The 15,709-nt window shown below is 42.6% G+C and overlaps 1 protein-coding gene across 8 annotated transcripts in view; it reads right to left on the bottom strand.

Moving 5' to 3' along the window:
• The window catches only part of PKHD1 (PKHD1 ciliary IPT domain containing fibrocystin/polyductin), a 277,932-nt gene that overhangs the window by 94,549 nt on the left and 167,674 nt on the right, over window positions 1–15,709 (bottom strand). For all 8 annotated transcript variants that reach the window (XM_075086582.1, XM_075086585.1, XM_075086584.1 and 5 more), the window contains 2 exons: window positions 10,186–10,323; window positions 1,101–1,214 (listed from right to left, as the gene is read on the bottom strand). In XM_075086582.1, the coding sequence (XP_074942683.1) occupies window positions 1,101–1,214; window positions 10,186–10,323 (252 nt within the window). The remainder of the gene's footprint in view (window positions 1–1,100; window positions 1,215–10,185; window positions 10,324–15,709) is intronic.

Here is a 15,709-nt window from a genome sequence, read left to right as displayed (position 1 = left end):
TTACTTGATCCATGGCAGTGTGCTAAACCACAGCAACATATCTATCTTCTTTTCTAGCCCTTAAAATCATAGGAAGTCAAACTGCTAGCTCCTGTTATATGTCAACTTCTAAGTAATTTACACTTAAAATCCCCTCAGAACCCAGAATCAATTAGGTTTCTGTATTGCCTTCCAAATATTCCACTTAGCTATTTGTTAGAAGTTTGTAATTGCTTGATCAATGTGCACAATGGTTTCTCAGTGTCACTACCAGAAACAAATTGGGGGTTTTGTTTGTTTGTTCATTTGTTTTTCTCTAAATTTCTCTAATATTCTACAAATCTTGATCGAGGCAATTTCTCTTTATAGCAGTTTGACTTTCTGCCGTCTTTACAGAAGTTCATCAATGAATGAAGTCTTACAATACTCAAGTATTTTTTAAAGCATGTTTTAAAACATGGAAAACAGAAAAGTTAACATTTCTTTAACCATAATTATATGAGGAGACGTAAGTTAACATAAACCTTCTTTTTTTAATCTTTCTATGAGTCCAAACGTTCGGAAATATTTAAATGTGTGTATTTGGATCTATCCAGTAGCTCTTGGATGTAATTCATCTCACTTAAGTCAGACATCTAAAAACAGCTATATGAGTTTAAGTTCATCATCCTAGCCTGGAAACTTGAGGGCAATTTGTTTCATCCAAAGATAAGTGAGACAAAACACCCTCTGGCAATATGCATTTCTCTCCACTCAGCAAGGTCATCTTGGTTTGAATACTCTCAACTTTGACAATTACCTTTTACAAATCTCAAATCTAGAACCAAGACCAAGTCCTTGTACGCGTGTGTAAGTCCTTTTAAGTCCTCTCCAGTTTCCCATATAAAGACCTCAGGATTTGACACCTGTTTGATTACTTTTGTCAATTTTTGCCTAAACAAAATCCACAGAAAATCCAGGAATTGACCTGGTGAAAGTTAACAATTTTAGCTCAAAGAATGTAGGTACTTCTGTTAGATTTTTTTTTTTTCCTATATGGCATAGTAACATGCTCAATAGTGGTAGATTTGGCTTTTGCCTAAGATTGGTTTCCTATAAAAAGGTGATCTCATCTCTCATACCAATACTCCCTGGGTGGACATTTATTTCCTCCAGGCGATCACAGTAAATCCCTTCAGATGCCCGAAGAAGGATCAGCAGCTTTAAATCTCTTTCTAGGGGTTGTTGAAAAGAACCTGCAATAAAGACAAAACAGCAACAAGCCACCAAAAATGGTATCAATGGGTTGTGTAATGCTGAAATGGGGGGGGCAGGGGGCAGAACTGGGGTGCATGAATCCAAATTTAAAGCTCCAAATGACTGAAATAGCATTTCCCTCCTCAGCCCAGTTTTGCTTTTCTGCTCCTTTACAATTTCACCAGTTCCCAGGTAACCATGAGTTCTGCAGCCAGGATGGGTAGAGTAGTCTTTCAGACCAATGGAAAGATTGAGGGAAAAGAGCAGGGGAAAAGAAAATGCCCAGGAAGTCTTCGTTTGTGCGATGGTGCTCTTATCTTGTGGTGATAAGTCTGTACAGTAAACTGTATTCCAACTGTGACTTCATTTATTTCACCGAGGGTAGTTTACAGTTTCAGAAGAAAATGGCCCAGCACTAAACAGATACTGAGGAGGAAAAAGTAGGACAGTTTTTGCCCTGGAGAAATGTATGCGGAGTCCAGTAAGAGAGTTCAGCATTCCTTTAAAATTAGAGATTAAATCAATTATGCAACAGAAAACTGCAGCAGATGTAGAACTAAAAAATATATATACATATCTGTACAAAATTAGCTGGCCTGTCATGTTCTTTTAATATTTAAAAATTACTAGTTTGGAAAAGAGAGATTATTTTGTATCTTAAAGAAATGTTCCTCTAAAGAGGAGTATTTTTTACTTCAGTGAAATCAATAAATAAATTCACTGTTCTCCACCAGCCTCTGACTGAACCTGCAGATATTTAAATTCTCTGTACATCTTTTAAATGGGTAAAAGACAAACAGTACAAGACTTGCATGCTCCTCCTGTAATATATCTCACAGCAGAGAACTTGTATCTTCTCTGGGGACATGTAGGGAATTCAGTCTTTCAGCACCCATTGTCCATCCAACCCATCCTTGACTTGATGCTTAAACTCCCATAACTGTGGTTTGAACAGGAGACACCGGGAATTGGGCTGTAACCAAACACTACTTTCAAAAGCAAAAGTAGTGATAAGGACTTTCACCACTGATGCACTAGATCAAACAAATGTCCAGCTACAGCAGCAGAAGAGTTGCGTAGATATTTGTGTCTATTTTTGTACACAGGGTGATTGTTTTCCTGCTTCACCCTCACAGCAAGTTGTGATTTAAAATACTCAGTCTGGACATACCTTTCCCAATGCTCAGGTCAACCTTGCCCCCTGGGATGAAGTTATTGGCTACACTGAAAACCAACTAAAGACTCAACAAAAATGTTTGGAGACCTTTATATTGATCTTACAATGTTATCCACAATTACCATTTCCTAATCATGATGATGTCCCCTTAAAGTTGGGGATTATTACTATTTATCATTATGAATGGCTGTTGGTGTTACTGCTGGTGTTATTATTTTACTGCTGGTTACAAAGCACTTACTATTTCTGCTAGTTAAGTCAGTTAAAAATAGCTATGTGATATACCCAAATCTCAGTTCAGTTTTAAAACTATTTTTAAGTAGGCTTCCAGGCTTAACAATCACAGACAAATGCTTGGAAATGTGAATTCTAAAGGCTTGAATTTGAAGTTTACACTCCTTTAAAAGAATTAGATCTACATTTATCTAAATTTTTTTATTTTTAATCCTAAAAAGCATGACAATGGGTTAAGGAATATTACCCTTGTTAAAGAAAAGAAACTCACACAAAACAAAAATATAATCAGAGTGAGAAAAAAAGAAGTTATAATAAAACTATTCATGATAACTCATCACCATATTAAATCCTTATAAAAGAAATTTAAAAATGGGAAGATAATGTTCACAGAAATGCTTCAGTGGCTGGAAGCTGTAAATGGTATATGACACAAAAGAACACAGGAGGTATGTATGAGTAGAAATGTCAGATTCCTTTTAGGTATATTTAGAACAAAATAACCTTAATACTTGCTTATTTCCATTAATAGTTCCATGGTGTTAAATTAATGGATTTCAGTAACTTGAATGCAAATGATACAGAAGAGTGTGCCCAGAAACTGGTTGGACTATTAAGGTGGACTTTTCAGTAAGTTTGGGATCATTCATGATGTCTCAGAGCACTTGAAGAAAGCTAATATTGTGCCAATATTTCAAACAATGATAAAAGTAAGAGCCCCAGGTAATTACAGGCCTGTCAGCTTGACACTGATTCTAGGGGAAAAATAAATAAAAATGGAATGTCCAACTCTCAACACAACTAATAAATCATTAAAGGTGGATGATATAATTAATGCCAATCAACCTGGTTTTATAGAAAAAAGGTCCTGTGAAACTTCCTTGTTATCATCTTCTAATGAGATTACAGGTTTAGCTGATAAAGATAATAGCTTTGATATAATATAATTGGCTTCTCCAAGGCATTTGACTTAGTAGCACAAAACTTTCTGATTAACAAACTACGCTGGCACAACATGAACATGGCACACATTAATTTACAGGCTGACTGACTGGAATGGGGACGTTGACTTAAGCAGGTTTGTTTCTGCTCTGGTCTTGCAAGCCCTGTGGTATGCAACATTTTATCAATGACCTGAAGGAGTATGAAGATGCTGAAAGTAAGCAGATAAGCTGACAAAATGGGCAAAAAAAAAGAAAATCAGAGAGATGGGCCAGCAAAGACAGCAATAATTTGGAAATGAATAATAGGGAAAAAATGTGAAGAATGTTCAAATTATAATAAAACAGATCTTTAAAAGGCAATGCTCTCTGTGTGAATGGATGGAGAACAAAAGAAGACATAGGAAAAAGCTGAGTAAGGTCTGAGATATGTGCTGTGGTTTAGTCTAAATACAGCCCTAGAGAATGGCTCATGAAAATGAGGATATGGAAACGGAAGCTCCCTCAGCTTACTCACAGGGAAATCCAAAATAGTTGATGCACACAAGTCACTGGGGCTGGATAAGTTTCATCACCTTATGAAGTAACTGGCATATGAAATCACAGCTCTAAGTAGTTTTGTTAAAATTACCAAGGTGCCGTCAACACTGGAGACATAATTACTGCAACAGATATGTGAACGATCTGGGCTTTACTACCTGTCTTTGAACTCTGGAAGTGGAAATTTCAGGTTGCTTGCCCCCCTTTATTGCGGTGAACAAATCCTGCATAAGATCACATCAAATTGTCAAATTACCCATCCTGCACACGAGACATGCAGAAATGGATCCCACTTCATACTCTTACTACAACAGGAAGGCTTATCAATTTGATGAGCAACCTGGACGATCATAAGGTGAGATTATAAGACACTGCTGGCAGAGAACTAGAAAAAAGGGAATCACTATCAGAAGCTGCTATAAGTGTTTGGTGAGATGTGCAGAAAAGGTCAGGAGGGACTAGTGACAGCATATGTCGAAAATAGGCAGGGCTTCCTCAAGAATATCTTCTTCCAACTGGAAATTTTATCTGGAATTTGAAGGATTTGCTCATCTGTCCAGATTTGAAATGTATCTGCCAGCCTGAGCAGTGCTCCTGAGCAGTGGTTTGTCCACTCTTGGTATCTCAGACATTTCTTCAGTGCAGACACAGGTCAATCTGTTTGTGAGCAGGCAGCAAGTGTGCTACTTTCTATGAGCTGGGCTTTCAGCACAGGCACTGCACAGAAGGTTTGTGCCTTCATTGTCTCTCTGATGATTGATGTCACATCAGATGACCTCACTGCAGGTGTATGGCCTTCCACAAGGGGTATCTAAAGCTGTTGTTCTTCCAGGGAGTGCAGGCACCACAACATGTGCACTACACAGTGCAAAAGAAACCCATATATGATAATCCTATGTATGAGAAACAACCTATGCTGCTAATAAAGTCACCACTGGTTAAATACTTGGGCTGCGGAGTTGGGGAAGGGTTTAGAGCGGAAACCGTACGAGGAGCGGCTGGAGTCCCTTGGGTTGTTCAGCCTGGAGCAGAGGAGGCCGAGGGCAGCCCCATGGCGCTCTGCAGCTCCCTCCCGAGGGCAGGAGGAGGGGCAGGGCTGGTCTCTGCTCTCTGGTGCCCAACGCCAGGCCCCGAGGGAATGGCAGGGAGATGTGCCAGGGGAGGGTTAGGCTGGGCATTAGGAGAAGGTCCTTCCCCCCGAGGGTGGTGGAGCCCTGGCACAGGCTCCCTAGGGAGGCATCACGGCACCAGCCTGGCGATATTCAAGCAGCACTTGGACAAGGCCCTCAGAGATATGGTGTGAATTTGGGGTGTCCTGTGCCCGGACAGGAGTTGGACTTGATGATCCTTGTGGGTCCCTTCCAGCTCAGGGCATTCTATGGCTTTGTGATTCTATACTTTCCTGAAGAAGTGTGAGGCCTGGCTGCCTAGTTTGCAACACAGATCCTCCATCAGGTCTAAGCTCTAGCTAGGCTAAAACCCACGATACAAAAGTAGAAAAAAAGAATGGGGAGAACAGAGAGAGACGTGTGTTTTTTCTACCCAGATTTTCACTTGTTCTGGGCTGCAGCCTGCATCTAGTTTGCTGTTAAGTTTCAAAAGCATTTTCCATTGTTTTCATATTTCAGTTTTATTCCAGATGTTCTTCCTGACAGGTTTTTTTTGTGTATTTTTTTCCCATAGCAACACCCATTCATTTCTTTCCCAGAATAGTGGGTGTTTCTTCCCTTCTAACCTTTCCTTTCTTTACAACATAGCACTCTGCAACAGCTGTTATATATAAGAGCAAGGAAATCTCCGAGATAAGATCCCCTCCTTTCCATTGGCAGCTAGACTTTGCTAAGTAGGTTGCTGTGACCATCTTCAGTATAAGCCACTGTGTTTCCTGAATTCAAATCTTCTTGGACTCTACCTACACAGATATTTTGAAAACAGTGGTATATCATCACCAGGAAGTCTGAGGAGTTTTTATTCATGGTCAATGCACAGCTGGATAGTCATCTAGTGTTGGCTCTCCTTCCCGAGCTATTCCTTCAGGTGCTCAGACTGCGCTCTGCAAAGAAGCCTGTGAAAGCAGCTGTAAAGGAGACCTCACATGCCTCTTACAGGTCGTTCTGCCAAATAAGCAGAAGAGATGAGAGAAGACAGCTGTGGAGTAGGAACCAGCGGTCAGAAATGAGATGAAAGTCCAAGGAATAAGAAATGAGACACGTAGCATAGGATTCAGATGCCTAAATATAGATGTCTAATGCTGCCTGAGAGTCCTAGCAGCCTCCAAATCCACTATGTGAGTTGTTGGCAGATTCAAGACAGGGATCAATGACAGAACGGTGGCTTTCTAAGCAGAAGCTGGAGGCCAGGTGGGACACCTGAGGGTGCCCAAAGTGATACAAAATCCTTATAGTTAGGCAACTGAACCACGTTTCCAGGGAGATTCATATATCTCCACTTAAGTTTCTTAATGCAGATATTTCCATGTTTTCTGGTTGCCTGAGCTGACAAAGATCAGACAATACAGTGTAGACTGTAATTTGCTCTAGATACCTGTACTGGTGAGTTTGACTGACTGCATTGGCTCCATTGATTAGACTGGCTACTGAAACAGCCAGCTCACAGACTGATGTCCACATGTTACATCTAAATTTGGGTATCTTAAACAGGTGAACCAAATCCCTTCCCGAGACGATAAGATCAGTCAAAAGAAACCAAGTGGTTTCAAAAGGATAATGACCAAACAGACGGAGGCTAACAGATGAATTGAAGGGGATGCAGATGGGGCAATGAACTTTTCAAACTGCTTTTTCTGTGATCATGGATGAAAAATTTATCTTAATACATCCATAGCACTCCATCTCACACAAGTTGAATAGCTGTCCAGGGATGCTATGTGACTGCAGGATAGGACTTGGATCACAGCTAAATAAGATGGGACCCACACATTAGAGGTACTGGAGATGGAAAAGATAGTCAATTGGTGAATCTCACTTGTGTTATAATTGCCATTATAAGGCTTAATATTAACCATTACTAACACATAGCCATTTCATAAAGTACAGTGACTTACCCTTTGGGAAGTCAACATGGGGATTCTTACTGGTACTGAAAAGGAGGGGAATGAACGTATTAGAGCTCTCTTACCACAAGCAAGATAAGAGACATCAGAAATGTCTGGGGTTTCATCTCCAGACAATCAAGCCATGAGCTAATGATGACCTTAGGCTTCTTGCCTCAAATGAGTGACATGACTGACAAGCAGCCATCACGAGATATGCAAAAAAAAAGAATGTGACAAGTTGAGACTAAAAATCCTATCTGGATAATTACTTGGTGAGTTCTACTATAAAAAGCAAAAATAGCCTGCCAGCAAAGAGCAGCTGAGTACACTGGAGTTCAGGATGAGACCAATGGATCAATTTGTGCAAAATGACCTTCAGCATTTTCTGCAGCTTTATCAGGAGCTGAGGGCTTGGTTCAGCAGTGGAACAGGGCACTTTCTGTACGTATCAGCTGTACCTTAATGCTGACTTATGGGTTAAAATGAATGGAACCACCTTAGCAGAGAACCAAAAAAAAAAACCTATGAGTTGTTGAGCTCAACATTTCCTTTCTTATTCTGACACAGGTGTGCTAATGGTATTTAGCAAATCACGTAATCTCTCTGAACCTCAAACTCTCCTTCTATAAACTGCAAAACCAGCTATTTTCTTACAGCGTGACAACACAGGGAGCTAGAAATAAATTGTGTTTCTAAAATGCTATTGCGAATATCACCATCAAAGAAGAGACTTTGAAAGTTTAAGAGAAAGAGAGAAGCTTTTTATCTGGGAGCTTGGACTACTGGAGAAAAAGCAATCAGAAAGTCTCCCTGGGTCCAACAACACAGAAGGCCTAGAAGAACCCTGAGAAATTACTGTGGGGATAGATCCACACATTTTACTTCTGGGTTGTCTGAGGGCTCTGACAGACTTCTTGAAGCCCTTTACAGAGCTTTCATCATTTCACATTTCCCAGTGATTTTGCTGATCACAATTCACATGAGGTTGTGATCACACATTGAAGACGAAAGTGATGACAAACCCTCCAAGAACAAAGGTGTCCCAATAATTCTGATCTCCCAACTATCACTGTATTTCCTCATTCCCGTTTCCCTGCAAATTACTGTTTTAATAAAATTAATTACATTCTTGTTGATGTTTCGTAAATTCCAATTTTACACTGATTTTTCCCCTTTGTTATATATTTCTCATCATCACTTATAGTCATGTTTTACCATCTGATGTTTTTTTCCCTACAGAAAAGATTCCAAGTGCTGTGAAGGGCACCAAAGTCCAAGATTTGTTTGTAGAACTTGTCATTATTGTCTATCAGTTGAATTGAACAAAATACATGGGCTCTATCAGAAAGTCTGAATTAGAAGCAACAGCATGTGACCAAAGATTTCTGTGCTGAAAACAGGGCATGGAGATGTTACACAACAGGAGGACCTAGGGATTTGGCTCACATGATATCAACCTCGGATCCTGTTCAGGCAATGCTGATGTCCACATCTATTAAATCTGTTTACTAAACTGTCTCATTATCTATTTTGTGTCAGGATTTCTTTAGGGTGTGGTAGAATTGGACAGATGGGCTTCTAAACCTTCCTTTGGGCATGGAACAGTCAGGATTGGACAGATGGGCTCCAAGAAGTTACCTTTAGGCCTCAAACACATGGGAAGAGACAGAGGAAGGGAAAAAAAGCATGCACTCCCAGTTTTACAAGCAAACGTAGAAGCCACTATAAGATGTGGGAAACTTGCAGAGTCTCTACCCGCCTATCATCTCACAGTTGAAACCAGAGCAAGGATACCTCTCCAGAAGACGCTGGACTACGATTTAACAGCTGCAAATACCTGTTTGGCTTTTAATATCATTACTACTCACAGATGTGCTGGAGGGGAGTTTGTGAAGCAAAGAAGTGACTCAATGTTTTTTAATAAGTGTTTTTAGCAATGAACACATGCTTTTTCTTAAAACCAATATGAAACCACATTTAAACTACAAAAGAGTGTAAGTAAGAAATGACTGAGACTCTTTTAAGTATATATATGTATTAACCTCCCAGATTAGGCTTTCAAACCCCTTTTTCCAAAGAAAAACACAAGGCAGTGAAATAACTCTTCTGGCCAGTACTATATTAACTAAACAGTCCCCTGAGATTAACAACAAACAAATATCAGAGCAGACTTCCTCAGGAGGTGATTACACAAACAAATTCTTTTTTTAAAGTTCATGAAACCAATCTTGAGAAAGGTCAAGCAGTGATCAACAATGTGATCCCAGTGTCTTACGGATTCCTGTAAGAAAATACAATGCCTGGCTTTAGGAACCTCAATATTTAAAGGGAATTATGTGAGTAATTACTTCTGCATGGAAAAACACTGATCCTGTCCGTTGCAAATAATCTGGAACAGCCCCAGTGACATTGGGGACTCTGAAACCGCTAGAAGTAGGGGCAAGGTGGTACCTCCCTGAAGTCCTGGTGCTCCTCTGTACAGAGGAATGAGAGGAACAACTGTGCTGAATCCAGCTGTGCCAGTTTCATGCCACAGTGGGATTTCCAGGCACTCTGGAGATTCTCTGTGACTCTGTTTATGTTAGCTTTAAATATTTCTGTGTCACTAGAAAGTGTCTTACTAATGCCCACAGATGCCAGGCACTGCCTGAACATTTAGGTAGATCCTGCCCTAAGGAATTGTTGTCTCATCAAGCAACCCCACATGAAGTAGGGAGGACTTTTATACATATCAGATAAAATCTCAGCCATAATTAAATCAGGAGTATTGCCGTTAGCTTCAGTGGGGTGAAGATAGATATGTAATATGTTGCTACAAAACGAACAGGTAATTAGCTCCAGTGGATAATCATTGTGCTTAACATGGATTCTGGGTGTTCACATTGCAGATATCCAGATAGCTATGTGGCATTAGGGTGGCCATCATGTTTACAGTAACACTATACAGTCTTTCTTCCCACTTTCTCTGTCCATCAAGAGCAAAAATAAACCCCAGGCATCCAGAAGAGAGGGTGCTCACTTACCCACTTTCAGGATACCCCCCACCACCACGATACAGGCTGCACTCAGGACATTGCTGGAGTTGCTGGGGAACTCGAGGGTGCCCAGGATGTACAGACCTCTCAGAGGGGGAAGAGCTGTATCCACCAGGATGGTCCGGTCTGAAAAACAAAGCAGAGGGTTGTTGAGAATGATGGCATCCTACCAACACTACTTGCCAAAATATGCGGCATAGAGGTGAAAAATGTTAGTTTTGCTTGCGTTTTGCTTTATTTAGATTATTTCTTAGAACCACTGGAGCAGGGCTTGTGTGTTTGTGCAGCATCCACAACCAGAGCCTCATCTACAGCTGAGGGTCCATGGTGTGGCTGCAGTCTGATAAATGATTAATAACGTCATATGTATAATGATATTGTTGCATGCTTAAGTGTCATCAAATGTTGCTTGAACCTCTAAGAATGCATGTGAAGGTCCACAAAGTAAAGACATGTTAGTCTTGCTAGGTGAATCTGGCTCTGTTTATGAAATTAAATGTTGATCACCCAATGCAGAGAAACAGAAGTAAGTTAAGCTGTGCCAAGACAGCATTTTTACCTCATGGCACTGAAGAGAACAATATTGATGGAAGTGAAAAACCCCAACAGTATCAAATAGGTGCTTCATGACCCAGAGAGCCTGAAAGTCCCCACTGTGTTAACAGCAGTGATGAGAGCGACAAGCTGAAGCCACACACCACAACCCAACTCCAGTGACACCCTGCTCCTGCCTCTACATCTCTGCAGTCTGGCTTTGGTGCCTTGGGTTTTGTGTGTAAAAGCCCACCTCTTCCACTCCGACCAAGAGGAAAGCTTTGCTTACATCAACACAATCTGCAGGAACCCAGACTTAACAAATTATGTTCCCCAGGGCTCAGTGTTGGGGCCGGTTTTGTTTAATATCTTTATCAATGATCTGGATGAGGGGATTGAGTGCGCCCTCAGTAAATTTGCAGATGACACCAAGCTGGGTGGAAGTGTTGATCTGCTGGAGGGCAGGGAGGCTCTGCAGAGGGACCTGGACAGGCTGGATCAATGGGCTGAGGCCAATTTTAAGAGGTTCAACAAGGCCAAGTGCCGGGTCCTGCCCTTGGGTCACACCAACCCCAGGCAACGCTCCAGGCCTGGGGCAGAGGGGCTGGGAAGTGCCCGGCGGAGAAGGCCCTGGGGGTGCTGGCTGACAGCCGGCTGGGCATGAGCCAGCAGTGCCCGGGTGGCCAAGGAGGCCACCAGCCCCCGGGCTTGTGTCAGCACCGGTGTGGCCAGCAGGAGCCGGGCAGGGATGGGGCCCCTGTGCTCGGCCCTGGGGAGGCCCCACCTCGAATGCTGGGCTCAGGTTTGGGCCCCTCGGGACAAGAAGGACCTTGAGGGGCTGGAGCGTGTCCAGAGAAGGGCAACAAACCTGGAGAAGGATCTAGAGCTCAAGTCTGATGAGGAGCAGGTAACAGAACAGGGGTTGTTAAGCCTGGAGAAAAGGACACTCTCTGCAACTACCTGAAAGGAGGCTGTAACAAGGTGTGTGTCACTCTCTTACCCCAAGTAACAAGTGATAGGACAAGAGGAAATGGCCTCAGGTTGTGTCAGGGGAGGTTTAGATTGGATATTAGGAAAAAATTCTTTACCAAAAGGATTGTCAAGCATTGGAACAGGCTGCCCAGGGAAGTGATTGAGTCTCCATCCCTGGAGGTATTTACAAGATGTGTAGATGTAGCGCTTAGGGACAGGATTTAGTGGTGGACTTGGCAATGTTAGGTTTGTGGTTGGACTCGATGATCTTAAAGGTCTCTTCCAACCTAAATGATTCTATGATTCTCCAATTCTTTATTCACAGAACTACTCATTCCCTAATAATAGTTTGTTAACAGTGACCAGGGGAAGCACTGTTTCATCAGATCCGACAGAGAGTGGGATCGAGGGCACCCTCAGCAAGCCTGCAGATGACACCAAGCTGGGTGGTGCAGTCGACACACCAGAAGGACGGGATGACATCCGGAGAGACCTGGACAAGCTGGAGGGGTGGGCCTGGGAGAACCTCAGGAGGGTCAACAAGGCCCAGTGCAGGGTCCTGCACGTGGGTCGGGGCAGCCCCCGGGATCAGCACAGGCTGGGGGGTGGAGGGGTGGGGAGCAGCCCTGCCCAGAAGGACTTGGGGGTGCTGGGGGGTGAAAGGCTGGACAGGAGCCGGCAACGTGCGCTCGCAGCCCAGACCCCCAGCCGTGCCCGGGGCTGCATCCCCAGCAGCGCGGGCAGCCGGGCGAGGGAGGGGGTCCTGCCCCCCTGCCCCGCTCTGTGAGACCCCCCTGCAGCGCCGCCTCCAGCTCGGGGCTCCTCAGCACGGGACAGACACGGGGCTGTTGGAGCGGGGCCAGGGGGGGCACAGAAATGCTCCGAGGGCTGGAGCCCCCCTGCTGCGAGGCCGGGCTGGGAGAGCTGGGGTTGTGCAGCCGGGGAAGGGGAGGCTGCGGGGAGACCTTATTGCGGCCTTTCGGGGCTTGAAGGGGGGCTGTAGGAAGGGTGGGGGCAGCCTCTTTAGCAAGGCCTGCTGTGACAGGACAGGGGGTGATGGTTTTAAACTAAAAGAGGGCAGATTTAGACTGGATATAAGGAACACATTTTTTACTATGAGGGTGGTGAAACCCTGGCCCAGGTTGCCCTGAGAGGTGGTCGATGCCCCATCCCTGGGAACATTCCATGTCAGGCTGGACGGGGCTCTGAGCAACCTGATGTGGTTGAAGATGTCCCTGCTTATGGCAGGGGGTTGGACTGGATGCCCTCTAAAGGTCCCTTCCAACCTAAACCATTCTGTGATTCTATTCTATGATTTTATCCTTAAGGACAAAACAAAGAACATATTTTTCATATTGCAGAACAGAGTGGGGACTGTTGTTGATTGAGCAAAATGGCAACATCACTGCTGCCTCCTAACGCTGCAAGTCGACAGCCTGTGAACCTTTTAAATACCACTTAAGCTTTCCAAATAGGACACGAGGACAGATGTAAATGGTGCATCATTTAGAGGTAGCCCACCACACAGAGGTGAATTTGACCCTCAGGACACATCGACTGCTCTTTGATGTCACTGGGAGCTTTTCAGGTGATTGCACTGGAAACCAGCTCAGGTCCTTAAATTGTGGTTTCCACCTCCCTCCTTTCCACACTGACAAGAATAAGAGTTTCCTGGTACAGTGCATCTCTGAGTCAGTAGAAGTCCCTGGAAGAAGGAAAAGCAAGGTATTTCCTTAACAAAGTGTTCAATGAGATGATTTAGGGTTCAATGAGATGATCTGATTGTGACTTTCATTAAAAAACTTACAGAAAATAAGAATCTTCAACATAATGGCAAAGGTCAAATCCTGCCCAGAGATTTGCTATGACTTTCATTGCTCTCATATGCATTTATTGGAAGGCATAGATATATAAAACAGGAAAGATTAAGGAATACACATATCTTCCAGTGGATTTTGACAGAACAGTGAGAATGGGCCACTTGAAACAGTTTTGGTGTGTAACATAGGAAGAGCCATACAGTGTTTTGGGAAGTTGATCAACTTCTTCACAGTTTTTCTTCTGCCTATAGCCATTAGCACCTGCTTTGGATGAAGACACAAATGACCACGTAACAGGCAGCACAGAAAAAGTTCCTTCCCCAGAAAAATGTTATTAGGGGCTGACTCAGGCCATTTAGCACACAGGTTGAAGAATTTTTCCAAGTCCGGTTTGCAGGAAACATAATCAAAACTTACACAAAGCACACTCAGAAGCAGACTGAAAAAAAATATATGGGTAGGCTGTCTTTAATTATAGCATTTCATAGCTTTGGATTCTTTGGTTTTGCAGCCTTGAAGGTTCAGAGCTTCAAGGGATAAAAAACTTCTGCATGGTCTGGGGTTCTGGGTCTGCTTGCAGATTTGCTTCTCTCTTACATAAATGTTCCTACTCTATCCCTTTAACTCAGTCTTCCCACCTCTTCCTTTCCCATTTTTTTTCCTTCTTTCTCTCTGGACATCAGCAAAGGACACCCTGAAAACCCAGGATTCCTGTTCTCAAGGACTATGCCAAGTAGTGCAACAACCATTGTTACTCTGAACACCCTATCTCAAAAGAAATTCCCTGCAACCTTGGGCTGAAGGATCTTTCAAGCATGCAAAATTTTCACAGCATTCAGATGTAATAAGTCTCTACAGAGCAAGTATAATCTTTTTTTTTCCCCAAAATCTCATACTGTTAGTACCTGATACATTTTTAACAGGCATGAAGAAACTCCTGCCTATAATCTCTTTACAGGACAGGTATAGTCCTATGCCCTGCAGAGCTGAGAAGTGAAAGCACAGTATGTGAGGATATGAAACAGAGAGAAGAGAATAAGGGGGAAGATGTTGTTAAAATGATATCTCAGACAGTAGGGGAATCTAGTTTGTGAAATCACGGCTCAGGAATGTGGCAAAAAGCTGCAGTTGACAAAGGCCATAAGTATATTCATCAAACACAGACTGAAACATTTTTACAAGGAAAAGAAGAAGTGCTCCTAGGCATACCATTTATATGTCAAGTCTCAGTCTAGAACAGATATTTTTGCTGAGTTGCACATCTTTCTAAAAAAGGTTTTATAAAGAAATGCTGACTGCTCTGTAACAGTAGCATCATATATGTGAGCCTTGAAACACAGGAGTAAGAGATTCTCCCATTCAGAGATATCTCTGCAAACTTATAGTTTCCTCAGTTTAAAAAATCAACACTCTGTGGTGTGATGCCTAGAGTGTGAAGTCCTCGGAGGGTGAAATGTTGCTCTGTAGAAACAACAGAACACTCCTTCAAGGGAAAAAGTCTTTCTACGCTTGAGGAGAAAAGCAAACATTTAAAGGAGAGCTCCTTCAACGGACCTTACAGAATACATTAATTTAAGTAGCAGAGGGAGATGATGACTAAGGGGTTAAAATCATAAACTTTAGGTCACTGAGCTCAAGGGATTTACCTTCAGAGAAATAAAAACTGCAGTTGGTTTTCTCCAAGATATTCACATAATAGCAAGCATCGACTTCCAGCAAACCACAGTTTGAGCCTGAAAACAGGGCTATGTTTCATTACACATATACTTCCTTTAGACAAAAGCTCACAGGTATGCCACAGTCTTAATGTTCAGATGTACAATAGTGAGAAGTCGCTAATGACTCCAGCAATGACACAAAATGCCTTTGATCAACCGCATCGCTATATAAAACACCATAGCATACCATTGAATGGAAATCAGGCACAACAGAAGAGCTATTATATGAGATACAGTACTCCAGCATTCATCTCTTCAAACAGAAACAGTTCAAAGAAAATCAAAATCAGAAAATGAATAACAGAGTGAATTCCACCAGTGAGAAAAAAAAAAAGAAAAAAAGAAAAAAAAAGAAAAATTGCCAGAGGCTACATGATATCATATCAATACCCTTCAAAACAGCATTCCATTGCCTGGAATTATAATATGTTCTCCTTCCACCCATAGCGTGCTGCATCAGGAGTGTGT

The sequence above is a fragment of the Phalacrocorax aristotelis genome, chromosome 3 (assembly GCF_949628215.1).
Source record: "Phalacrocorax aristotelis chromosome 3, bGulAri2.1, whole genome shotgun sequence".
In the NCBI taxonomy this organism is placed as follows: domain Eukaryota; kingdom Metazoa; phylum Chordata; class Aves; order Suliformes; family Phalacrocoracidae; genus Phalacrocorax; species Phalacrocorax aristotelis.
This window is presented reverse-complemented; position numbering and strand designations above follow the sequence as displayed.